Source organism: Neolamprologus multifasciatus, chromosome 19, assembly GCF_963576455.1.
Source record: "Neolamprologus multifasciatus chromosome 19, fNeoMul1.2, whole genome shotgun sequence".
Classification (NCBI taxonomy): Eukaryota; Metazoa; Chordata; class Actinopteri; order Cichliformes; family Cichlidae; genus Neolamprologus; species Neolamprologus multifasciatus.
The window spans coordinates 14,324,006-14,345,274 of NC_140457.1; the positions used below are offsets into that span (position 1 = coordinate 14,324,006).

The 21,269-nt window shown below is 38.5% G+C and overlaps 1 protein-coding gene across 3 annotated transcripts in view; it reads right to left on the reverse strand.

Moving 5' to 3' along the window:
• The window catches only part of aqr (aquarius intron-binding spliceosomal factor), a 55,845-nt gene extending 41,036 nt beyond the window's left edge, over nucleotides 1–14,809 (reverse strand). The window contains exons 1-16 of one of the 3 annotated variants that reach the window (XM_085143423.1): nucleotides 14,686–14,809; nucleotides 14,205–14,301; nucleotides 13,874–13,930; nucleotides 13,431–13,471; nucleotides 13,291–13,326; nucleotides 13,053–13,173; nucleotides 12,769–12,909; nucleotides 10,894–10,962; nucleotides 10,636–10,736; nucleotides 10,470–10,546; nucleotides 8,179–8,243; nucleotides 6,072–6,188; nucleotides 5,869–5,982; nucleotides 4,744–4,847; nucleotides 1,741–1,843; nucleotides 210–330 (exon numbers count right to left, since the gene is read on the reverse strand). In XM_085143423.1, coding sequence (XP_084999549.1) covers nucleotides 210–330; nucleotides 1,741–1,843; nucleotides 4,744–4,847; nucleotides 5,869–5,982; nucleotides 6,072–6,188; nucleotides 8,179–8,243; nucleotides 10,470–10,546; nucleotides 10,636–10,736; nucleotides 10,894–10,962; nucleotides 12,769–12,909; nucleotides 13,053–13,173; nucleotides 13,291–13,326; nucleotides 13,431–13,471; nucleotides 13,874–13,930; nucleotides 14,205–14,288 — 1,351 coding nt within the window. In that variant the 5' untranslated portion in view covers nucleotides 14,289–14,301; nucleotides 14,686–14,809. Of the gene's footprint in view, nucleotides 1–209; nucleotides 331–1,740; nucleotides 1,844–4,743; nucleotides 4,848–5,868; nucleotides 5,983–6,071; nucleotides 6,189–8,178; nucleotides 8,244–10,469; nucleotides 10,547–10,635; nucleotides 10,737–10,893; nucleotides 10,963–12,768; nucleotides 12,910–13,052; nucleotides 13,174–13,290; nucleotides 13,327–13,430; nucleotides 13,472–13,873; nucleotides 13,931–14,204; nucleotides 14,303–14,685 lie in introns of all 3 variants that reach the window. The other 2 variants (XM_085143421.1, XM_085143422.1) reach the window with 2 other exon arrangements.
• Nucleotides 14,810–21,269: the final 6,460 nt, after the last annotated feature.

The window sequence follows — 21,269 nt, forward strand, 5'->3', positions numbered from 1 at the left end:
CAGATGTAAACGTCTGTGACACCTTGTGTTATAACACTGCATATATAACAGAATATCACAAAATGTGGGTATATATTTAGTATATGCAAATATGAGACACAGATTAGACAGATATAGTAGCATGTATTCTATTTCATGTCAACTCACATAGATACATGCACAGACATGCTAACTCAGTAACAATTCACACATTCATGTATAATACACACCTTCTCCTGAGTAATACTCTGTTGGCACAATGTTCTCGTCCCAGATTATCTTCTCCGTTGGATAAAGGGGCATCTGGTTAAGTTGCTCAATCTGAGAGATTCTGCGCTCATGACAAGACACCTGTACGTGGATGGCAAACAGCAAGAGAGAAAAATGACACTGAGAACATGTTTGGAGAGAAGATGTCAATAAGCAAATGCTGCACTGCCCTTTTGGCCCAATGTTTAGGATTCTTACTTCCTCCTTTAGACATAAAGTTATAGGCCTTTAATATAGTTTCATTTTTCAAATTAAATATGTTTTTTTTCTGTTGAACTCTTGATTCTCTGTGCCTCATTTATCTACACTATATGGAAAAAGAGTACTGTGCCACCTACACCTACAGGAGCTGCTTGGCCATGCAAATAACACAATGTTTACAGATGTCTGATGTTTATCTGATGTGTCAGAAACATTTTGCACCGAGTAGATGTCTGAAGATGTGATGCAGAACTGAAACACTTTAAAACAGTTACTTATACTAATGATTTATTTGTTTCCTTGACATAAAGGGAGGATAAATAATGTCAACAATAAAATAAACTGTAAAAAAAAAAAAATGCTGTCATCTGCTATCCTTATAACTGGTTCATCCTATATGCTGTCTGTTACGACTGTGTTGAGTCAACTGTTTTGCTATAGCTTACAGTCCTGCAACCACTTGTTTTTGAATCTATCTGTGCAAGGATGTTGGTTTTAGGGCGTAACTTCATGCACACACAAATGAAAGCCCTCAAAGAGTCTCCTGCAAAAATTTACTCAGATAAATAAGACACAGCTCTTCTCCATCACGTCTTATGTGTAATTGTGCTAAGGACAGCTTTGAAATAACCACTTTGATGAAGAGGTCTGCCACGAACAGGTAAGTGTGTATTGGAGAGACTAGACAAACAAGGGTCCCCCAGATTCCAGGAGAGGTTTTGAAAGAGAAAATTAGGAGAGCAAGCAAAGGGTGACTACAGAGCAAAATCAAAGCTTAGGCTTCTTCAGAGATTCCACGAAAGGAAATAAATAAATGACTCTCCATCATATTAGTCCTGCCTACGATTTACCCTATGTTACAGAAATGCCCACATGAAGCATTTAATGGATTAGAAGGCAAATTCACAACGGACAGTGCAGTCAAACTGCAATAATAAAATATGTATTTGAAGTTAATGAGATTAATTATTTTCAAATGTAAAATCCAATCCTAGTATATGGTATTGCCAAATGACCAGTGAAAGTTTTGTAAAATAACTGTTTATAAACACCAGTGATACATCTTTTATATTCTCAGTTGCCATGTAACCAATGCCTGATGTATAGGTTTATTTAAAGGGTTCATTTAAAGTCTCAGGCATTAACCATTGCCTACAAATCCTGGAATAAATATTTTAATATTTTATTTTTTAAATTTCAAGAAACATGTCATTAAAACAAACAAAATGAAACAAAAAAAACACTGATATGCTCACATACATAACCCAGTAAACCCAACAGTGCACTTACCAGCAACTCAAGCAGAACCTCTTTCTCAATAGTGGTGTCTTGCCCTTCAGGCAGTTCAGGCAGCAGGCACAAATAAGAGGCCACCTTGTGGAGCATATTGGGACTACAGAGAAAGAAAAAACAGAAAAATAAGCAACACTTCTGTCTAGAGCAGGTATGACAATAAGTAAATATTAACTAAATCCTGTCTAATGTTTGGTAAAGACTCGAGTGATAAAGATTATAAGAATACCAACCATAGGATTTCTCAATTAAGAATACATTCTTACTATTATTTGTCCAACATCTATATTCTTCATCTATATACAATCTACACAAATCCCTGTTTTATTCAAAGAAGTACAAAGATAATATTTCAGAAGATGGGGAGAGGTGCAACAGTGTTGGGGAAAATCCTCAACAATTAATTGTGTTTATTAATATACAGCTGCAAAGACATTAGTGATTTTATAATCTACCTTGCACAATACTGAAATGCCATGATCTTGCATTACTTAAAATAAGACACCATTCTGCAGTGGAATCCCTCCATGTGCTTGGGTATGCTCCTACAACAATTGTCAGTGTCATTAACTGCATGAGTAAATGTGCAGAAACTGCAAAGTCTATGATGCAGAGAAAAATCTAATATAAACAAGACAAAGAAATGCTGCCACCTTTTGTTACAGTAGAACAGACTTTTTCAAAATGAGGTGAAGTGGAAAACTGTCCTGTGGTCTGACAATTCCAAATTAGTATTTATTTATTTTCTGGCAGTCATGGATGGTTTTCAATCCACTAAATGTAAACGTGTTAGAATAGGAGCCTTGTCAAAGTCTTATTAGTGCTTATTAGCACTGTGGCACAAAGTGCTTCTGTTTGCTTTGACACTGCTCTGTCAGCATGTATGTTGAGGGGTCGAGCTGCACTGATGAGACAGGATTATGAAAATCAAAGCCCATCTCCGCTTCGGAAGGCTGAGGTGTGGCTCTCTGCATACAACCTATTTTAATCAGACCCTGTCTGTGTCACACTGTGACACAGACAGGGTCTGGTGCCCAACAAGGGACAAGGTCTGGACACACTTTGACAGGCCTGAGCAGCCACACGTGGACTGACCAACTGTAGCCGTGTATGTGCATGCATTTTGCTACTTGTGATGCCACGCTCGAGCAGTGGGGTGGCAATTCTGCCAATGATGCAGTTTGGTGGCCCACTGGATGTCCTGCCATGGATCATGTGGACATTCCTTCCCTTAGCAACAAAATAAACGCAGCACAACAACTCACTATTAGAAATGCAGATGGCCCAATCAGGTCAGAACTGAACAACTCCACAACATTTTGTGGAGATATTACATTCACAGGGATAGGTGGTACTGATGGTGGAACTACTTAAAACCACAATGCAACTGGTCACAGCTGTCCCAGAGGCAAAAAAAAACCAAACAAAAAAAAAAAACCAGATAAAAAGGATCTAAACATCTGTACAAACATCTCCACAGTGACTATAATCCAGAGCACCAATCACACTCCTTATTTTAATATGCTCTGCAGTGAAGGTTAACATTTGTCACAATTAGGATTCTTTTCTGTTTGAATTCAATATAATTCAATTCATTTATGGCCACAAATGGCACTTCACCTATTGTCACATACCTGAAAAAAGTGTTTATTTGTGTTTGCGTATATATGTAATAGTATGGGTGTGTATAAGTTTGGGCTAGCTAGCTTTTGTGTGTTTTGGGGACTTAGTGGATAAATTCAGAGCGGCAGGTGACTGGGAGCTTAGCCCATGGGTAGTACAGCTGGAATAAACTGGCATTAGCAGGAGTTGTTTGGATGAAAAGTGCCTCGTTAAATCTGATCGTATATTTGGAGTAACCCAGGAGCTGCTTTGGTGACAGTTGTGGAGCAGTGAACAATGCCGTCCTCCTATATTCAAAACCTTAATTCTATGGAAAAATGGAGCAGAGCTCCTGCTCCTAGAAATGCACAAAATGGTTCAGCTAAGTCTTTACCTGATTCAGCTCAGCTCGGCTCATATCCCTTTGCCTGATTCAAAGAAATTTAATGTGGGGTTTAAGCTTTTATAATCCACCACTGAAGTGGAAAGAAATATGTATATGGAGACATTGCCAGCTAAGACTAATTTTGAGTTGTTTAAACAACTATCACAAATAAAGAACTTCCATACAGTAAAAACAAAATCGTAATCACTTGGTGAAATAGAATAAAGCCGAGCCAAACACAAAGACCCTAAAAAAAAGTTTTGGTCAGTAATTTGAAAATGTCAACTTCAAGAAAGATAAAATCTTGAAGTAATTAAAAATTACTAATGAATCAGTTTCTTTTCACTCTCATATACATGTGAACAAGTGAAAACACACACACACAGGCCAGTTCATCAAAGTGAGGGTGCTTTTTGGCTCCTTGGCAAGCTAATATGATCTGACAAACACAGCTGTTCCAAGAGTTTATTCTCAAGCCACTGCAAATCGATTAGATTAATGAGGCGTGCCTCTCTCTCCGGCTGGTACCAGCTGCCTGTTCAAGGGTTCACTAGCTGCCATTTAGCAGGAAGTCAGACAGCAATGGTGGAGCTGCTATATTACAACACAGGAGCAAGATAATCATGGACATGGGCCTCGGCTGGTGGGATTGTTGTGTAAGCAAAAATCCTACTATATTGCTCATTATTATTACATTTTTTCCTTCTTTGTTTCAATTGTAACTTGTACTTTATGGTGTTCAGGAGAACCTCTGAACATGGTAGCAATACGCTAGGAGCTGATTCTTTTGGACCTATACGCTGAGAATTTGAGCTTTCGACGTCAAAAGGTACTTGAAAATAAGGCAGAATGATGAACACAGAAAGCCTCTAATAAACATGCAAAATATTTACACATTAGCAATCATGCCAGCTAAAGCGATGTTCCGTTGCTAGCTAATTTAGCAGTTATGATACATATCCTTCCATCACATCCTTTACAACATGCTACTTGTTTTAAATGATTTTAATTACCTGAGATGCCCAAAGTGTTTGGTCAAGGATTCTCGGGTGTCTACTGATGCGACACTGGATAAAGCAAAGTCGTGCAACTCTGGGAAATGAGCAAAGGCTGCCCTCTGCAAGACAGAACCCAATAAGCAGTGCTATGAGAGACTGATATCTAGATACACATCACCATTATAATACATAACTGTTTTTTCCATGAAATAGTTTCTTGAGACAGTTACTGAAAATGTGATTCATAAAGATATATAGTCCTGAATACTTTACATTCATTCTTATTTATTCAGTCATTATATTCACATTCAGCATAAAATGAGGAAAGAGTTAATTTCTTATTACAACTATGAAAAGAAATGATCTGATACTCTGGTACATACATGTGGTGGGGCGTAGCCTGCGGTGCCGTGCAGAGGAGGCGGACGCACCTGTACGGCATCCGCAATCACGCCCCGCCGAATTACATATTGTATTGGGTCCTGTGGTTGGGGTTGTTGTGATAATGTTGAGCGGGCAGCGGGAGAGCTGCAGCTCTGTGAGTATTGTGGACAGCAACCGTCCAATATTAATAAAAAAGTATCGAAATGCCACTGGGTCTGCAGTATGTTTACAATACATTTCTCTCTGCAACAGTTACTTTGATATATAAAACTAAAGATGCTTATGGAGGCATGCTGGAAAATCAAACTATTCCATTACATTACATGGAATTCTGTTTTTTTCAGTCCCATTACCACAGGTGTATAACTCAAGCACCTAACCGTGCATCCATTTGTATGTAGTACTATATTATCCCTGCAACAAGTTTTTTCCCTCTTTGATATTCGATATTCAACTGTAAGTAGTATTACTGCAATCGGGAAGCATTTAGGAAACACCGTAACTTAGCCATGAAGCAGCAGTCCACATGAAGTTACAGAGCGGGGTTGCAGACTGCTGAGGTGCATAAAAGTACGGCAATAGACTCAATAACTCAACAGCTCTAAACCACCACTGGTATTAACATCAGCACTGTGTGCTGGAAGCTTCAAAGCATTACACCTACAGCTCCTGCTGTGTAGCTGGCCCAGTACTTTTATCCATATAGTTTATGCAAATGAAATCATATATCTGAAAATCATTTTATATCATTCTTACCTGCAGTGAGGTGATTCTGTCATAGTGCAAAGTGGTCATCTCTTTCTGAGTCAGTGCATTTCCTGTCTGATCATTGATTTCAAAACCAGTGTAGAACTTCAGCATGTCCAGCAACTAGAAAGATGAGGAAATAACAATTTATTCTTTGTGAACATGAATATTGTCATTGACAAGTTTTAATGCATATTTGCTTATTTTTGTACCTGACAGAAGAGATGCCCCTCCTTCTCTCTTTTTGTGAGGCTGGAGAGGTGACATCTGACCACCAAATGAGAGTCATCCAGCACTGTATTGAACCAACGCCTGGTGGGCAGCAGTGCCTATACACACATGAAACCATGTTTGTGAAAATAAGTCCTCACCCCCAAACGATAACAAACTAAACTACACTAAACTACACTTTACTGGTTTGCGAACAACCATATTTCTCAGCATCATGATTATCAAGGCAACTTATTGATTGCTGTTTTTTCGTCTTGAGGTTATTTTTCAACATAAGACAGTTTGCCTTATTTTTCGCTTTCTGACAGAAAGATGTGAAGACAACATGGCAAAAACTGTCTAACTCTCGTCTATATTCATTATTTATGTGGTTGATGCTTGCAGCACAGGAACATGACATAAAGGCAAGAACAGAGGAGACCTGTCAAAATGAGATAACAGACCTGCTTTGGTGAGAATATAACAAAGAATACTTTTGAGTGAGAGAGTGACTAGAGCATACAGATTCACACTATAAAGAGTGCTGCAAAGGGGAAAATGAACACTATTGTGAAACCAAATGTGAAATACAAAACTGTGAGGCAAAACACAAACAAAATATCTATATCAATCATGGAAAAGTGATGTTCAAGGCAGCATGTGCTGGAGTAAGAGTAAGACCTAAAGAGAGAAAGAACAAATACCCTTTATATGCAACAGCAATCTCTGATCTCCACACGGTTTTGACAGCCAACACAGAACTGGCTTGATAATAGGTGTATTTTTCTCTGCAATCATTTTCATGTTGTCATCAGAGAGTAGAAGTGTGGATTTCAGGCAACTGAGTTTTTGTACAATGATAGTGCTGAAAGACAGGAGATGAGTCTGGGGACAGTCAACTGGCCAGCTAGTAGCCACTGCCAGAAACGGCAAGGCCAGCCTGTCAGCAGAGGGCCAGATGACATCCATTGTGCTCACTCACTAGCAACAGCAGGTCTGCCCAGGCAGGAGGCGTAAAAATCTTACGTGACACTGTGTCTTAACACCACCTTCATTAGTCAGGAATTAAATAATTATGTGAAGTTCTGCGTCACTTCATTATTTCTTTTAAAAAATGAACATGTCAAAAATATTTCTTATATTTAAAAGCTATTTCATCACCTTAAAAAAAAAAAAAAAGGAAACCTGACTCTGTGACAAAAACGCATCGTGATTCCCACAGTTGAATACACTCTATTGCATGGCATCTACAGCAACTAAATCAAGTTTTCTTAGTTTCTATTTTTTCTCTCGGAGAAGCTTCCCCCGCCTCAAAATATGAAGGAAAAAAAAAACCAACAGCTGCAAATAGTACACCATGATTTTCATTGAGACTTGGTGGAATACATTTTTTTTTGCAGATCTCACATCTAATAACGCTGCAGCTCCCAGCCGAAAGAAACTGACACTTTTAAATAACTATCTTTCACCTACAAGACCTTTGCCTCAAGTTTCCAGGCAACAGTCGCGCACACGGGAGTTAAATTAAGAACAGAAAACAGACATTGGAAAATAAATTCAAATCTGCAATCTGCTATAAATTTAAAGAGACCAACAAACCAAAAATATCCCCCCAAAAGAAAACAAGGATATTTTAAATAAATTGTTCCTTCAAACATCATTTTTCTAAAAAGGGAATTGGATGTCCCCAAACATTATGTCATTGGGCTTTGTTATACTTTACAGTTTGTAGCACATGTCAAAAGCCATCACGCTGAAAATAACCTCTCATACTATGATCAGACTACAGCTTCAAATAGTGCATAGCTTTGCAGACAGGAAAGAGAGAAGCACAGAGAGCAAAGCTGATGCACATCATTTATCCAGTGACTGTTAATGACATGAGTTAGCTATAAATGTGAAGGACAAAAGACAAACTAATGAGATCTGCAGAAAATGAAGTCTAGACTGCTTCCTTCATCAGGATATCATGATTACAAAAATACCGTAGAACTACCCTTGTACTGAAAGTCCCATAGAAAAAAGTCAAACAATGAATGCATTATCTCTCAACATAAATAAAAAATGAACATGGCTGAGAAATGTATGATTAAGAAGGTTGTGCTTTACCTCCAAATCAATCATGAGTTCTATGAATCTCTCGCAGTAATGCACTTGGTCCATGGATACAGGCCCTGTGGAAAATAAGAGGGCATAATTCAGGTTATAACTTTGGCTCAGGAAATCCACATTCACAGCAAAAGATAAAATATGATGAATAGACAAACCCAAAAAAGACAGGAAATATTAGATGTTGCTTTGTAGAGGGCGATGTGTAGTTTTCAACAAGGACACGAGGACAGCAAACGCATATGGACAACGCCAAAGTGCCATGCTGAGTGTGTGAGCCTCGCTACGAGATGCTGCACGGCTCGCACAGCAGCATGTTGGGTCCCCAGCTCTCATTAGGCATGCTGGTGTGTAAGTGTGTGTGTACACTTAGAAGTTGAGCCATGCAGTAAGTAATGCAGTAAGTATTGGAGTGATGTGGATCCTACTGGGTTTTAGATTCTGATCTAATCTGTCAGGTTTGATTCTATCTAAACACACAAATACACACATTCTGTTTTTAGCATTCAGGTGGGGGGCCTGTGTGTCGGCCTGCATTACAACATAGCGGTGAGCGCCGTTGGCTGTGTGGCAGCTGGAGCACATCCTCCTTGGGCAGCTGCACAACTCGAAAAGAAAGAATAGGCGTGCTGCAACTGGCAACAGTTTACATCCATTTCTATCCAGACTCATATAACACACAGAGATTATATGAAGACAATCCAGTATCTAATCAAATGTTAAATATTCTCACAAATTTCACTCCTGCTCCTGAGATATGGCATTCGGCAAAAACTAGAAGGGTGTTTGTGCAGAACATTACGGTGTCATAGTGACCTTTGACCTTTTTGGGTATAAAAAAGCATTAGTTGACCATTTTATCTTATTAGACTTTTGTGTGGAATTTCATTATAGTCAGCATATTCATGCATTGGAGGTCATGATGACCTTGACCTTTAAGCACTAAAATCTCATCTGTTCTTCTGAAAAACTGCATCAAGGCAAGAGAGAAGAAAGAGAGAGAAGAAAGGATAGCTGGAAAACATAATGCATTACGTTGTGTCAAATTAGCCATTTCTGCTTTTCACACACACCGATACAGCATAGAATCGCATTTTCTTTGTGGCAACATTGTATTAACACCAAATTTTCAATATTTTATTAAATGAATTAAATTACTCTGGGAATGCTACAAACAAAAGGGCTCATCTCATGCACCACCATCTTGAGTTAGCTTAGCAAACTTAATTAAATCAGCTCAACTGAAAAACCATCCAACACTGGTCACGTCCTAGATTGTCAAAGGTTTGCAAATAATTGCTATTTAGTTGATAAATGTAGACAAATCAGCTTGATACTGCCAGTCTGAATGAGTTTTTGTCAGTGAGCACAACTCAAGGGAACTCAGCTCAACTGGCTGCAAGCTGGTTGTATTCTGGTTATGCTGCTAATAGAACAAAAGGTTTCATAAGCACAAAAGTAACAGTTAAATGGGAATTTATGTCGATGCAAAAAGCAACAGATATGCGATTTGTGATTTTCCAGTTTATTGCAGTAACTGACAAGTTACTGCATGTAACGGACAACTTGACCCCCATTCAACTGCAGACCGACTCCAACTTTGGCAACATTTATGGCAGGTTTTAGTGACAGTGACAATTTCATTTTGCAACAAAAATAACAAAAATATCATGAGTAATGAATTGTGACAATATTGTACCATGGGCTGTCTCGTATTTATAAAGAAATGTAATTTTTTCACGTTTTTCATATTTGTATAGCAAATCAAGTCCACTTTTTCATCTGGCTTGCATTTCACAGTTCAGCAGTTTTACTTTAAACCATGATTCAATAAACAGAACACATTTCTTTTTCTCCAACATCTCCGTCTCTTAGTTACACTTACAGTGAAACAGCACTTCTGTTTGCTGTGGAATTCACTGCTGTGTCTAATACCTCGAGGTGCAAACAGCATTTAATTATGCAAATGATTAAGTAAAGGAGTGTATATTTATGGATAAATACCAGAGTGGAAATAAAGCTTGTGCATGTGAGTACAATCTTACTATGACTAAGATTTATAAAAGAGGGCCATGCACACAGATGTATCTGTTAATTTTACAAAGAAAATCCTTAAACACATTTATGTTTTTGAGATTTATGGATCTGACCAATTATTTACGGTGGAAGTCCAAGAGATAGTCACCTAGACTCTATAAAAACCTTTTAAAAACTATTAGGACGTAAAGAAAGTCCTTATTAAATTGTTGTGTAGAGCTATTTCCCAAGAGATATGCAAGCATTTTTTTTACCTGTTGGTGGAATTGACGCAAGAACTCCATGAAACTTTTTAATAAGAGCCGAGAGGAAGGTCCTCTCCTTCTTTGCCCTGAGGAAACACAAAGAAAGTAAATCAGAACAACCTAGAAACAGATTGTCTAAATCTGTATAGATTTCTTTGAACACAAATATCATTACTGCTCAGCTGTGTCAGCATCCATTTTATCAGATTTCTTTTTGATTAGATTCCAGAACTTCTGCAGCTTTGGAACTTTCCTCAGCTCGTGTTGGAGTCTGGACTGTAAAATCACAGAAACAAATGAGTAACAAATGAGTGGAAAGAGGGATTAGTCTCATAGCAAGGAAGCAATTCATTCCTTTAGAATTATCAAACATTACTTGGTGTGCCAATAAACACCACAGCTTCTTAATTAAGATAATAGTTTGACATCTTACTGGTAAGAGGCACATCCACATTGGCAGAGAGATGAGCTGCTGCACCTGCTCTCTGATCAAATCTACCTCCTGGGAGGAAAGTGCAGAGAGAGAGAAAGAAAAAATGAGGGAAGATTAAGTGTGAGAGGTGGGGGTTGTCAAAATGCTTTGTGCATTATACTTAAAAAAAAATATTATACTTCAATCCCTAATAGGAGTCTCCAACTAAAATATTTAGAGGCCTTTATGGGATACAATCAAAGGGCAGCAGGCCATCACAGCACATTTTAAGTGAAACATCCGCAGTGCTTGCCTGTGGTTTAATGCAACTGCAGAGGATACAGATGGAGATCACCCAAATTGACCTGTCCTGTCTATTATTGCCATCTAGTGGACAGTGAAGATAATTGCATTAATTCTTACTTATCTTGCTAGTACCAGTACATCAGGCATAACATCATGACCACCTGCCTAATATTGTGTTGGTAACCCTTTTGCTGCCAAAACAGACCTGACCTGTCGAGGCATGGACTTCACTAAACCCCTGAAGGTGTGCTGGGGTATTTTGGACCAAGATGTTAGTAACAGACTCTTTAGGTCCTGTGGGTATGAGGTGGGGCCTCCATGGATTGGACATGTTTGTCCAGCATGTCTTACAGATTCTCAACTGGACTGAGATCTAGGGAATATGGAGGCCAAGCCAACACCTCAAACCATTCTTAAACCACTTTTGCTTTGTGACAGAGCACATTATCCTGCTGAAAGAGGCCACACGCATCAGAGAACATAGTTTTTATGAATGGACCTAAATGGTCTGGAACAGAAGCATCTACACAGATAGCAGAGCCCAAGGTTTTCCAACAGAGCATCGCCCAAAGCATCACAATTCCTTTGCTGGCTTGGTTTCTTCCCATAGTGCATCCTGGTACCCAGTGTTCCTCAGGTAAGCAACGCACCCAGCCATGCATGTAATGTAAAAGAAAATGTGATTCATGAGACCAGGCCACCTTATTCCATTGCTCCGTTGTCCAATTGATGAGCCCAAACACAACAAACTGCGAAGGACTGTGTATTCTCACACGTTTCTATCAGAACCAGCTACAGTAGCTCGACTGTTGGATCAGACCACACGGTGCCTTCACTCCCCACGTGCATCAGTGAACCCTGGCTGCTCATGACCCTGTCACTGGCTCACCATCGGTCCTTCCTCGGACCACTTTTAATAGATACTGACGACTGCAGACTGAGAACATCCCACAAGAGCTGCAGTTTTGGAGATGCTCTGCCAGAGTTGTCTAGCCAGCACAATTTGGCCCTTGTCAAACTTGCTCAAATCCTTATGCTTGCCCAATTTTCCTGCTTCTAACACATCAACTATAAGGACAAAATGTTCACTTGCTCACTAACGTATCACTCTCACTAACTGGTGCCATGATGAAGAGATAATCAGTGATGTTTACCTGACCTGTCAGTGATCATAATTCTATGATGATCACTGTAAAAGTCAGAGAGCTAGTCACCTGGGCTCTATAAAAACCTTTTAAAAACTATTAGAACGTAAAGAAAGTCCTTATTAAATTGTTGTGTAGAGCCATTTCCCAAGAAACATACAAACATTTTTTTTACCTTGTACCTTGTCAGTGTATGCTGACATTGCTTCCATTATGGTGTAAGAAAGTGTCTTAATTTGTATTATTTAAATCGTCATGTAATTGGCTTTACATTTTAAGACACTAACCTGGCTTAAATAGACAAGTCATGTCATTTTATAATATATAAATACTGTCTTTAAAATATAAACCGACGACTCACAATAACACAGACATCACTGTGGTAGTAGAATAACTCTAACTTCTCTGAATGTTTACTTATAAGATTCAGTGTAGTGGTACACACCAGACTGTTGAAACAGTGGTCCATAAAGACCAGAAGCACAGTTTGTTCCTTCAGAGTAAGACCAGCCTGCTCATCTGCCAGAACGGCTTCCATCACACATTTGAAGAAAAATGGAAAATGACTTGGTTCCTTCTTGAACACCTGAAACACAGCAAACAATAGAAAATGTAAAAAGCTGAGCTCCTGCATTAGCTGTGGCAAACACAATCAAATATAGACAACATTTAATGATAATTAAGCTAACCTTCAACAAATTACTGCTTTTTTTAAAAAAAAAATTTTACCTCCCAGGCTGGAACATTTTCTCTGAACTTCTCATTGACAATGCAACAAATGGACATGATGTAGGCATTGCTGGAAACCTCTGGAGTGTAGTTCACCCACAGGTAGTTTTCAAGGTATTGGCTGAAATATTAGAAATAATAAATTAATATCCATGCAGCAAGTAGTGTTGTCAAATCACTGTTTTTGCAGTGATTGTTTAAATGATAACATAAAGAAAATCCAGTAAAAATAACTTACCTGAATTCAAGCAGCATAATTTTCCTAATGGCAAATCTGAAAATATAATGGGCATAACTCAAAAACAATGAACGGTGAAATATGTCCTTTATATTTTTTTAAAGTGTTTCATAGGGGAAGAAAGTTCAAAATTCACTTACTTGGAGTTGAGAATCTCCTTCTCGTAAACATCTTCCATCACCTAACCCCCCCCACAAAGAACATTCAAAGCATTATAAAAGCACAGAAATTTAGTGTTAACAAACATGTGCTTGGTAGTTTGCTGACTTGACTTACTATCTGAAACTATATGATAAATGATAAATCAGTCTCTATTAGATACATGACCAAATCTTTACAGTGCTCCCACTCTGTGCTGATACCAAGGATTAAAATAACAATTAGGCCAATAAGCAATTCGAATATCAACCTTTATTTTTGTTTGAACTTGATCCAAATTATAAGCACTGCATTATAATGGAGCACAAACTGTGGTAATTTTCATCACCGAATGTTACACTGTTTTCCAAAAGCCCTGGTGATTGGTTATCACTAATAAAAGTTGTACCAACACCTCTAAATTGCAAAAGTGCAAATAACTCACCTTAGGGTCAAAAGGTAGTTTATTCTTTGCATGAGGCGCCCAATATTTGTTAGACAACTGAAAAGGGGAAATGTAAAAATCACACATAATATTAAATATAAACATGGAAGATGCAACAAATTGTTAATTGAACATATGCCATAGTTACAGCCATTTGTCCTATCCTATCTCCTTAGCCCATGCAAAGCTGTCTTTATGTTTTTAGCATGACAAAGAATGCAACAAAAGAAAATCAGGACTTTTTTTTTTTATCTTCAGCATACCAGCATCATGGAAAAATTTCACAACACAGTACTGAACCACATATGCAGAAAATAAATGCTGTGATTACCTGCGTGACATATTCCGCATTTATCTGGGATACAGACGGAGTAGCAGCCTTTTTAGCAGGGGTTTCTTTCTCCATGGTGGCCATAATAAAATGACGACTGTGAGAAGAAGAAGAAAAAGCGCAGAAATCATTTGTTTTAAAGTATCGACTGATACAAGTATCTGTTTTCAACTTGAGGCTTTGTAAATATACGATAGCTGGACGAATACAGGGTAATTTATTGTTGAGAAAGTTCACAATCTCGGTTAAAAAGTAAACTAGGAGGTTTCATAAGCACGAAATAACTGACTTTCCTGTACTTTAATTAACATCAAATTAAGAGTTACGAGTTCAGAAAGTAGTAACATGACATTAGTAACTGTTAGCATTCTCAATGAGGTGATATAGCTAATTAGTAGCATTTAGACACAACTGACTCGTTAATCGTTCAGTATTAACTCCAGTTCAGTGGTATAAAGTTGCCAGAATTTGGCTCACTAACCTTTTTTTATTATTATTATTATTTCAGCATGAATGTAACTGCCGTCGGACTGCTGGTTATGTACCTCCACAATCAAACGCGCTGCGTGCGACTAACTTCCTGAAAAGGTACGTCCCTCAAACCGTCCCCTAATTACGAAAGCTTGCAATCCGTTCCGTTCCCCCCGGTTTCGTATTTGTTGCGTGTGGAAACTGCTGGGAAAATTAAATCAGCTTTTTATTTTGGCGACAACGCAAGAAAAAATAATTGGATAAAAAAAAGTGATGGAACACGTAACAAAATAGACTATTTTCAAGTGAAAGTGCATGCGCAAAGAAGATATTTTTATCAAAGGATGTTGAATAAAGTGCTGCCAAGCAGGAGGGGGACAGGAAGACCACAAATGCCACACCTAAGTGGCCTCTGTCCGGTGTAGACAGCATAATGCTTTGCGAATTTAGAAAGAGACACAAACCTTTTGAAGCAAATGCCACAATGATGGTCTGTCATTTGAATATTATTTGAACAAATGTGCCCCTTAAGATCCTTTTCATTTAGATAACTCGCAGTGCACCTGTCTCATTCAGAAACACTGAGTGGTGCACACAAATCATTTTCTTGTTGGATCTGATTCTCAGCCACTGAACTTACCAATTCATCACTAAGCAGCTTGTCGCTACCTGAAACAGTTCTAACTCCTTTAGTCATTATTCTCATGCTTAACACTCGAGCTGGCATTTTTGATTCTCTACTTCAACAACTAGTTCAGTGGGAAATAAATTGCTAAAAAATTTTTGCTTTGCTTTTTCCCCGATTCGTTACCCTCCGTTCAAGGCTACCGCTGGATCTGCCAGCCAATCAGCATCCGCGGCCTCCAAGCCCTGAACTACCTCTTTATTAGCAAATGACTGGTAACAAGCACTAGCATACAGTGACTTTGGTTTGATTTGGCATCCAAATCTGTACAATGAATACATGTTTGAATACACTTATCTGGAAGTAGGCTGGCATTTTTCATTTCACTTTGGATACCGTTTGGAATTTCGTTGCAGTGCCTACATGTTTGCTCATGAGGTATCAGGTTACCCTTCTGTGGGAATATTTTGCTACATAAAACACATCTGTATGACCTAATCCCACAATGAGTGACCAAGTTTGTTGAGCATATTCTGCATAATTGAAGCTTCTCTTTTTTTTACATGACACAACACCTTCTGAGTTAGTCTTAACAAGGCTACTTACTTTAATGATGGATTTTGCACATGTGCTGCAGGGTACTTCATTCCGTTACGGAGAACTTCAAAATCTGATAGTGTATCATGGGTGTTTGCAGACTTTTTCTGCTTTTCATGTGTCACTTTCAGTTTTCTGATGTTCTCCTGCTGGTTGAGTGGCTTGGTTGAGTTCCCTTTCAGTGAGTTCTTTTGTGGGTATTCAGATGAGAAGCTTGTCTGAATGCTTTTCCACATATAGGACAATGAAATGGCTTCCTGCCTGCGTGCACTATCTCATGCCTTTGTAATTTAGAGGCACTCGGAAAACACTTAAAACAGTGGAAGCAGTTGTGCTGTACACCACCTGGGTTTTGTGTTGATTTAGGACTTTCTTTTTCACAGTCACTCTGGAAACCTTTCTCACAGGTTCACCCTATTAATATTACACATCTGTGGTAACATTTGTGTCATTCTCTGTCTTTAGGCTTTAAATGTATCGCAACAGTGTTCTGTGAGCTGGGAAATCTGCCCCCAGCTTTGTATTTAAACTCACTAACTCGCCAGTGTGGTCGGTTGATATCACGCAATTGCCATGTGTGGTATTTAGACCACATATGAGTGTGGCAGTGGAACCTCAAGTGGCTTTTCTGATGAAATCTCTTCCCACATATCTCACAGCCAAAGGGCCTTTGTCCTGTATGAATTATCTGAAGCTTGGATGTAGAAGGAAAACATTTTCTACAAATTCAGCACTGATGTAGAGCGTTAATTCGCTGCTTGCTGGTAGCACGGCAGGTTTCCCTCTGCTCCTTTCCCCTGATGTGATTAAGGCAACATCCTGAGGGAGAGAGCCATTGTAATCGCTGCAAAACTCACTGCACCCTTCTGGTTTCACAGTCATAATCTGGGAAATTGAGTCTGCATTACTGGGTTCAATTAAATGTTTTATTGTTTCTGAATTGGGTATTTTCACAGCATTGCTGTTTTGCACAGGGGGAAGACTTTCTAATTCTTTTTGACTCCTATGAATTTTGTGATGGCGTATCGAATTAACTTCCAGCTGAAATGATCTTCTACAGATCCCACACCAGAATCGTTTCAAGCCTTCGTGTTTTATGTACTGCTGCTCTTGTTGATATAAATTATTATTAAGTTATAGTCTTAATAATAAGTTATAAAGGCTTTCCTGCAGACTGCACAGGAGAAGGATTTCTTTCAAGTATAAATAAGAAAATGTCTGTAATTTGGATAGTGAGCAGAAGGTTTGAGACATTTATGACATTGGTGTTTCAAAGTTATTTTGCAGTCCCAAGTGCATTCTCATATTTGCCATTGCAGGAAAGATCTGAGTTGACTCACTGCCTCTTTCTAACTGTTTTGGTCTGTTATGAGTGTGTAAGTGAATCCAAAGGTTATTAAATAATAAGCAGTCATTATGGGTAGTGCTTACAGATGTCCACATTTGGACAATCAGCCTGCTCCCACAGTACTCAACCCACAACATTAGAAATGTTTCCCTGAGTCACTTGGCAATCATTTGCATGAGGCACATTTTTCGGACAGCCGGAGGAGGCCCCATATATGACTGCTAATCCACAGTCTTGTCACAGTCGGGCCTGTGTAAAAGCCCTCTCCAGACTTTACAGATGAAGGGGGTCTGATTGGATGAGATGATGTTACTTCAGTGTGCATGGCAATGAAAAAGCTTTTGGACATACAGGACACACCATTTTCAGTTCCCAACTTTTGGGATTTTCCGCCAGATATCACGTGGTCTCACTGTACCTAAAGATTAAAATAGAGAATGAAGAGATGAATGAACTCAAACTAGATCAGTCAATCAATACATGTGGCAAAATAAAACTAAAAAGAATCAATATTACAAATAACTGGAACACTGTTTTACATGTGACATGACTAATGCGTGACACTTTCCTGTATGTATGAAATTGAAAATATACCAACAACGTCAAATTTCGCAAAAGACGCCAACATCAGGGACATGTACACAAACTAACAACTGAGCTGTGTAAAAGCATAAATCAACAGTACTCCATATAGACGTCTGAAGCCCCAAAGACAAAAGCATTTACTTATTTATTTTTTAGCGTCTTAGCCTTCCTGCTAAAGATCTGAAAAGCGCAAGGACGCATGTTCACTCCTTAAAACATACCGTAGGAAACAAAGATTTTTCGTTCCTATCAGTCAGTCCGACTGGAGGATAACTCGTGGCTTGAGTGTTGTCAGTAATAATAATAATAATAATAATAATAATAATAATAATAATAATAATAATAATAATAATAATAATAATAATTTATTCTTTCTGGTTGTTTGGTATGTGTCAGCTGCTTTATTTTATTTGGCCATGGCTAAAGTTTGTTTAGTTATTAATACTTTTTCAGCCTAATTATGGCCTCCCTTACTTGAACTGGAATCTCTCTGGGTCTCATATTTAAAATTACAGTGGTAATTATGAAATACAAAGTCAATATTTATATTATAACTGCTTGATTTACCATGGAATAACAAGGGGACAGGCCTTGCCTAGCCATGAAACTACTTGTCAGTTAATTGTCCAATTATTTCTGAGCCACTAAAATCAATTTCTTAAATTCCTAAATAGTTAATATAATCTTTGCAAACAAACAAATCTTGAATTAAAGCTGGAATCCTGTGCTTCAGTGACATATTCTTCAATTTAAAATCCACTGTGGTGGTGTACAACTATGAAAACAGTGTCTCAAACAAATTATGGATCTAACATTCATCTTCAGTCTTCTAGTATTTTGTTTATCTAACAAAGAACTGATAAATATGACATATTTAAGACACGAATGAATATAATCAACAGGCATAGCCTTACTGACAGGCGTAACTAGATTGTTATTAACTGCATCCTGTTCAGGTGTTACAGCTTTGGTATGTTGTTTGATATTTTCAGGCTGGCTCATTATTACAATGACCAGAGTGAACCAGTTGTAAGCGCATTACTTTCACAAGTGCTTTTTCTGCTATTGTATATTGAAATACCTGTCGACTGGGCATGAGCGTAAATAAATTTCTGCAGAAGCTGGTGCACGAACAAAGAATATATAGGAAAATGTTCAATATTAACAAATTTACCTTCTTTTTTCAGAACATACAGTCAAATACTTTTTAAATAACATACAATCCCTTCATTGATTTTAGTCAATGAAAACACAAAAGTATGGAAAGAGCGATACTTCCGTACTGTTTAGATATGGATTCAGCATTTCAGTACCTTCATATGATGTGAATGTGAGGGGAAAGACAGAAATATTTCAGTGACCTTGCAAATAAGATGTAAATGTAAACAAATTCTGTCTGTATTCCTGCTTGGCTAAATTCACACATGATTTCACTGAGGATATAATAGGAAACGAGTGAAACTGGTTGCTCTTACTCGTTTAAATTGCAGTTTAAACGCTGACCACATGAGGGCAGCAAACACCACTTAATAACAAGTCTCAGCTTCCCAGTTCAGGAGCATGAGGAAAGTTTCATGAAGTCAGAGCTGTGACCATAAAGACATTCTTTCACAATGCGTCAGGGGACGAAAACAATGCATTACGAAAGGAAAAGGATTCAAACATGAAAACAAACAAAACCACAGTCACTGAGGCAAGCAGACCACAATACGAGGAGGAGGCGTCTCATGCAGAGAGGCCGCTCCCGAGCTGGGCTCTGTAGCCCACTGCTATGGGGAAAGAGAGTCAAACACATCAGCGGGGTTTGCCTAGAGGAAGAAACACACAGTTAAAATCCATGTGCAAGGCCACAATGACAAGGGCCCGAGGCTGGTACACTGCGCACAAAGGACAATATTAGCCACAACAGCCAGTTTGTTTGTAGAGTGGTTGCAGGTCAGCTTGGTAGAAAATGTACATTTGACAAAACACTCTTGAAAAATAAATGTCACCCTGTCTGTATTCATTTTGTGAGGCACCACAGTGGTAAGGACACAAAGAAGTGCGTCTGCCATAGGCCATCGCATTGGCTTGTGATGATATACTTGCCGCTTCGTCTGTGTCTCTGTGAGAACATTCCCACTGAAAGACGAAATGTAATGCTTGGCGCGTGATTGACAAGTTGTAGCAATGCAAAGAATTTCAGTGGCTCTGCTCCTCTGTATTTACTGAGAAGCTGACTCTTGAATTTTAACAGTTTGTTTCATGGGAATTCCTTGTACTGCTGCTGTTTCACAATCAAAAAGAGGATTCAAAGTACAATAAATTACATTTTTCAATATCCTCTGTAAAGCAATAAACAGAAAACTGCTGAGCATGCAAGTTTGTTTAGCACAGATTTGGTAGCATGTTGCTTGGAATTCACATATTTAAAAAAAGGAAAATGACATAGGAAAGACTGTTTTATTCAGATTTTTATATTTAAAGATTTATGGACAACATTAAAATACAGTCAAAAATTTATGGATGACATTTACGGCTATTTACTTGACTCACAAAAATCAGCGTACAAAAAAAACAACATTGATACACATTTGACAGGTAAAAAAATTCCCTGACGTTGGGCCCTTTAAAAACCAGGTGAAAGTTAAACGCTCTGTATTTATGGGGGATTGGCTCACTCGCTCTCATGAATAATTGCTTGTTTGTGTTTTTTCAACCTTCAATAAAATTCTTCAGGCTCTATTGGCCACCTCTGTTGTTCAATTTTTGATAACAACAATCAAAACAGCGCCGTGGCGGGTTGGGTGAAGATCGATAAGCCCACTCAACTCCACCGCCATCACATGTGCGATGAAGAGAATAGCTGGAGTGAAGATGTATTCCAACTCAAATTATCAATACAGTTCATGATCTTTGAGAAAAGAAAAGCTCCAGGAGCAATGGTTAATAGTGTTATTTTCTTTGCGCATTGTCACACTGTGTCCACTGGCAACCCCCTTGCACCCCAAATACACACACTTTTACGTTCACAGGACACACACATGCCCTGCAGCTGTGTGTGGTAGCGTCTTTCTCCTATTAACCAGGCAGCCTTAGAATCAATAGAAAACATAAAGAGGCCTAATCTTTTCAGGTGCTTGGTGCTGATTGCCTATTACACAATAATAACACACCTTGAATCTCACAGAGCACGAGAGACAGAGAAAAACTCTCACCTCATTCTAATGCACTTAAAACAGCCACAAGCCAGTCGCACAGTAAATCTATAGGTTTGCAGTGGAGCAGATGGTTTCAGCTGTGGCCTTTATGAGGGGTGTTAGCTAGCGTGCTTAAAGAAATTCTACCAGAAGCAATGACATATCAGAGGATACAGTTTATCTCTACATGGAATGAGACACTACCAGTGTCTCCTTTTGCAAACTCCAGTCTCTTGTTGTTTGGCTTTAGGTTGTGGAAG